This window comes from Erythrolamprus reginae, chromosome 5 (assembly GCF_031021105.1).
Source record: "Erythrolamprus reginae isolate rEryReg1 chromosome 5, rEryReg1.hap1, whole genome shotgun sequence".
Taxonomy (NCBI): Eukaryota; Metazoa; Chordata; class Lepidosauria; order Squamata; family Dipsadidae; genus Erythrolamprus; species Erythrolamprus reginae.
In genome coordinates, this window is record NC_091954.1 from 99,139,702 (window position 1) to 99,145,701 (window position 6,000).

Here is a 6,000-nt window from a genome sequence, read left to right on the forward strand (position 1 = left end):
TACAAAATGTGACAGATTATTGCTAGATTAATACTTGCAAGGCAAAATAACACCTATATTGCTTCATTAGTTGCTTGTACATTTCCAGGAGCAAATCAAGGGTCAGTACTTTTAAAGGCTTTTGTAGTGCAGCATTGTAAAGTATCAGGTACAGTCTTGTCAAACGTGGACTGCTGGTATAGTTAAATAAAGGTCTATAGGGCGTCTCTTCTCTTGCGAGGTGCATAGACAATATGACAATTGACGTGACAATATGACATGCTTCTTCTATAGTCCGCAAAAGTATGTGTCCCCTCTTTTCGACAGTCTGAAACTATTTAACCAATTTATTTCAATGAGCTCTAGCTGATTAAAAACATTCCCTTCTGTTTTTGATTAGTGCATTATTGTTAAGGTTTTCTTTTTCTTTTTAAATTCCTTTTTGCTATGGTATGTTACCCAGAATTTCTTGCAATTGGGGCAGGCTACAAGTACTATCAAGAAATAGAGCTGTATATTTGAATTATAGGTCACCCTATGTAATGCTGAAGTTAGGTAGTCTCCAAACCAGATAAATAGATAATAGATAGATAGATAGATAGATAGATAGATAGATAGATAGATAGATAGATAGATAGATAGATAGATAGATAGATAGACAGACAATAAATCATCAAACTTAAGACTGCCCATAAAACCATTCAGCATCTAGTTGCTAAACTCTCATATCTAATGCTTTTCCAGGATCATCATAACAATAAAAGGAGGAAGGGATGGTTATTACCTCCCTCCCCCCAAAAAAAATTTCTGAAGTTATTTAAAAGCCCTTATTTTTTGCACATCTAACTTGAGTTTTGGCACATCTGGTTTCAGAGAAACAAGATTCCTTAGTTGAAAATAATCCAACTTTCATCAAAAATGCTACTTCTCTTCGATATTTAGAAGGCAGCCTCTAGCGTGGTTTCAGAAAACATGATAAACCCACGTTTGGTTTTAATTGTATTTATTGAATGACTTTGCCAATCTAGCAGTTTAAAAGTGAGTACATAGATAGCTACCATTTCAATGGGAAGGTAACAGTGATCCATGATGTCATGCTGTCCACATTAGCGAAGTAAAATCCACAGGGCCTACTTTACATTTTCATTAAATGAATTACAACTGGGTAGATTTCTACAAGTCACAAACCACAATAACAAGGAACAAATGAAGTTTAAAAAAGAAAGTTAATACAGCAATGTAAACTAGTATGTTGAAAAAACAAAATAACATAAAAATAGCTGTAGCAATAGTGTCAACGGATAATAATAATAATAATAATAATAATAATAATAATTTATTAGATTTGTATGCCGCCCCTCTCCGAAGACAGGTTGGCAAAAGATTTGATATACAATTGCAACTATGAAAGATGACATTTATATGTCTGTATAGGTCGTGTTTTGTTTATGTTTTTTGTTTATGTTTGTTTTGTGGTATTTATGTCTTTTTTCTTAGTGTAAATAACTAATAAGGATTTTTTTTTTTAAAGTTAAATTTAGCAGAATGGATAACACAAGGAACAAAGTTATTTTTTCCCCACATTATTTAAAAAGCTTAGAACTACATCGCCTTAAACACGATCTAAGCATAGACCATAAAATCATCTACTACAATGTCCTTCCTGTCAATGACTACTTCAACTTCAACCACAACAACACAAAAGCACACAACAGATACAAACTTAAAGTAAACCGCTTCAAGCTCGACTGCAGGAACCGAGTAGTTAATGCATGGAACTCTCTACCAGACTCTGTAGTATCATCACCTAACTTCCAAAACTTTACCATTAGACTATCTACTGTTCACCTCTAGCAATTCCTAAGAGGTCAGTAAAGGGCGTGCATAAAGACACCTGCATGCCTTCCATCCCCTGTCCTAATGTTTCGTTTTACTAGTATCATGTATATGAATATTGTGGCAAGAAAAGTTGTAAAATGGGGCCAACTCACTTAACAAATGTTTCACACTTGCAAGCTCAGACTGCAATATGTGTATTTCATAAGAAGAGAATATTCAGTAACAAAGATGTTGTCCTTTTGGTATCCTCTAATTATAACAATTATTCAGCAGATGGCAGCACCTGGTCTGCCTTGACTAATCAGAAAAGCTATGCTTTTTCAACACTACTTGGTGCTACCAGGCCCTTGCATAGGAGATAACTTAGCAATTTTAGAAATGTTGGCTAGACCAGTGTTTCCCAACCTTAGCAACTTGAAGATATTTGGACTTCAACTCCCAGAATTCTGCAGACAGCAAATGCTGGCTGGGGAATTCTGGGAGTTGAAGTCCAAATATCTTCAAGTTGCCGTGGTTGGGAAACACTGGGCTAGACTATAAAGTAAAAATAAGAAAACATTTGCAAATTATTCCTATTATGTGTGCAGAATACAGTATGAATACAGTCTCAAGAAGCCAAGCTCAACTTGAAAGTGTGTTTGATCTATTAAAGAAACCACATTAGCTAATTAGTGTTAATCAATGACAATTCTTACGCAATACGGAGATAATTTAAGGACTTGTCTATTGTAAGATACAACAGTTTTCAAGATGATTCTAAAAGATAATCTAGATTTCCAGATGTTACTGATTCCATTGTCATTTTCAAGTGGAACTAAGAACAAGGTGAACACTTCAAAAGATTGACCTGGCTTCTAAATTATGTCTATCAAAAGCTATGAGATACAATTTGCTACATGAAATTTCACTACACCCTCAACTCTACTAATGTAGCAAAAAAGTAACAGAACTTGACAAAAAAGCAATTTGTAACCCAACAAATTTTGTGCACACCAACAAAGAGCTTCTTGTGCACAGTTTTGTTTTGTTAATTTCAACAGTGGAATGCACAAGAATGACACACCTGTTGGGACCCAAAAATTCAAAGGAGCAAGTTCTCATAGCACATTAAGTCATTTTGGCGTTGGGTTGACCAACTGAGGCACGTCAGCAAACTATGGTGAAGCCTCTGCATGGGGCAATGGGGAACACAGTCCAAGAGCCTTGGTGGTGCAATGGCTTGAGTGCAGTACTGCAAGCTACTTCTGCTGACCAAACTGTTGCCAGCAGTTTGGCAGATCAAATCTCAGTAGGCTCAAGAGTCACTCAACCTTCCATCCTTCCAAGGTCGGTAAACTGAGGACCCAGGTTGTTAGGGGGCAATATGCTTACTCTCTGTAAACTGCTTAGAGAGGGCGTGAAGCACTGTGAAGCGGCATATAAGTTTAATTGCTATAATGCTCTAAATCAGGGGTAGGCAAAGTTGGCTCTTCTATGGCATGTGGACTTCAACCCCCAGAATTCCTGAGCTAGTATGATTGGCTCAGGAATTCTGGGAGTTGAAGTCCACAAGTCATAGAAGAGCCAACTTTGCCTACCCATGCTCTAAATCAGTGTTTCCCAACCTTGGCAACTTGAAGATATTTGGACTTCAACTCCCAGAATTCCCCAGCCAGCATGGCTGGGGAATTCTGGGAGTTGAAGTCCAAATATCTTCAAGTTGCCAAGGTTGGGAAACACAGCTCTAAATGCTATAAGTCAGCAGGTATGCAGCAGGTGGAGCTTCTGAAGGAGCTCTCCAAGGTAGGAAGAAAGGAAGCCAACTTTTACCTTGCAACTGGGCCGAGAGGGACTCTTGGTGCTGCTGGTACTTGAGGGCCACCGCTTCCGCCTTCCTCAGCTGGTTCTGCAACTCGTAGTAGAGCATCGCCCCATAGATGAAGCCGAACACCACGGTGAGGAGCAGGAGAGACTGCAGGATCCGCTTCTGTTTTCGGGAACACATCCCGTTTCCCATAGTCCCTACCTTGGAGGTGGGAACCCAAGTCGACGTCCACCTAGGACTTCAGCAGCATCAGGCCACCACATGAACCGGGGTGAGGGTGGGGAAGAGACCTAGGAGGTCCTGGCAGGACTTGCTGCCATAGGCCCCCGGTGAAAACTTTAACCAGCTTATTTACAACCCCGGACGGGAGTTCAAGGTCATAGCCAAGCTAGCTGGCCAAGAGCTTGCAGATTCCCAGGAGAGCGAGATCAGCCAGGCGAAGGGGAGGGCATCCGAAAGGGAAGGCGCAGGGCTCGGAGATGCAAGTTCAGAAGAAACGGCAGCCACGTCCTCGCTTCTTCCTCAAATTCCTCTTGCCGGATTTTCAAGGTTGAACCATCAGCCAGCGTTGCTTGCAGGGGACGGTTCTCCCTCCGGGACCGGAGGGGCTCTTCTGCCCCAGCGCGCCTCTCGCTTTGGCAGGGATGGGTGGAAGGCGAGAGAGTCTCTCTTCCAACCGCGAGCCTTTCCCCCGTTAAAGTTACTTTTCTATCTCTCTCTCTGCGTGGTGGTGGTGGTGTTGCCCCCAAAGAAAGCTTTTCTTCTCCGGTTTTTCTCCCCCTTCGCTTTTTTTTTTCTTTTTGGAGGCAGGGAGACACCATTCAAACCCCCGACTTACGTGTCACCTCCGCTGCCGGGCTGCTCTTTTTTTTTCCCCCTCCCTCCCCTTCTAGCGGGATCCCTGAAGGAAGTCCCGCTCCGGCCGGCGCCTCATTGGGCGCAGCCACTGGATACTCCCCTCCTCTCGGAGCCAGCAGCGCGCGCCCGCATTGGACGGCCGACGCGTCTGTCTGGACTTCGCCAAGAGCCCAACCCCCAACTTCTCTCTCCCCCCCCCCCCCTCTCTCCTCACCTTTGGGAGAGGAGGGAAAGCGAGATGGAAAAGTGGGCGGGGCTGCTCGTGGGAGAGGGCGGGAACGCCGCGCGCCAGGGTGGGAGGATAATGTGTGCGGGGGTGGGAGGGAGCGAGTGCACGCGCGCGCGTTCTGGCTCGGTCTCTCCTCTGGTTTCAAAGCAACAGACGAGGGCGTCCGCCGCTGAGGTGGTGGGTGGGTGAAGCGTATTGCGAACTATGGAGCGCTCAGATATTGCAAGCCAAGCGTTGACTCTTTTTGCAGACTTGTGGGGTAGGAGGGGGGAGAGGATGGCCCGAATTCTTTGCAGCCCAGATATGTCCCTGCTGCACTTTCCAACGTTTATAGATATACAAACTCTTTTTGTTCTGTTTTACTTTTGTCACCTTTTTAATTTTAAAGTTAAAGTTAAAAAAACATATAACTCTTCCCTGGTACAAGCTGAGAGGAAGAGAACCTGTGGTCTAGATGTTGAAGCTACTGCCTTACAGGCACACTCCCCAGGCTCAAAGGGTGTGATAGATGATGAGAACAAAATAGCTTGAAATAGACCTAAACTAGTCTCCCTTTCCATTATCAGCAAAAATATGTTACATATAGATGTAGATATAGATCAGTAATGGCAAACCTTTTTTTCCTGAGGTGCCGAAGGAGTGTGTGCACAACTATCGTGCATGCACGAGGGCCCACATTCAGTCCCCAACTCCCTGGATGCTATTTGGAGGCCAGAAACTGCCTGTTTCCCAACTTCTGGAGGGCCCAGTAGGCTCATATTTTGCCCTCCCCAGGCTCCAAAGGCTTCCCTGGAGCCAGCGGAGGGTAAAAATGCCCTCCCCCTTCCCCCCAGAGACACTCTGGAAGCCAAAAACACCCTCCCAGAGCCTCTGTGTGAGCCAAAAATCAGCTTGCTGGCACACATGCACGATGGAGCTGAGCTAGGGCAACAGCTCGAGTGCCAGCAGATATGGCTCTGTGTGCCACTTGTGGCACCCATGCCATAGGTTCGCCATCACTGATATAGATGAGATAGCTATAGATATAGATAGATATAGAAATATATGGATAAGGGATAGCGTTTTGGACAGAAATGTTGAAGAGAAGAGAGCATTTGAAATATGGTGAGCTATTTTGCCAAAGCGAAATACCTTTTTAAGAAATTGGGGTTTTTTGGATTTGCCTGCTATAGATAAAGAGAAGGGGGTGGGGGAGAAGCCGCTAATTAACATTAGTGTTCAATTGTTATTGAAATGACTTTTAAAGTTACAGCTAAAACCCAGGTTGATGCAGTGTTTCTTATTTTGGACT

The 6,000-nt window shown here is 43.4% G+C and overlaps 1 protein-coding gene across 4 annotated transcripts in view; it reads right to left on the reverse strand.

The window, feature by feature from the left end:
* Positions 1-4,556, reverse strand: part of GOLIM4 (golgi integral membrane protein 4) — a 118,678-nt gene extending 114,122 nt beyond the window's left edge. For 2 of the 4 annotated variants that reach the window (XM_070753605.1, XM_070753601.1), the window contains exon 1: positions 3,628-4,541. In XM_070753605.1, coding sequence (XP_070609706.1) covers positions 3,628-3,814 — 187 coding nt within the window. In that variant the 5' untranslated portion in view covers positions 3,815-4,541. Of the gene's footprint in view, positions 1-3,627 lie in introns of all 4 variants that reach the window. The other 2 variants (XM_070753603.1, XM_070753604.1) reach the window with 2 other exon arrangements.
* Between the last annotated feature and the right edge of the window lie 1,444 nt (positions 4,557-6,000).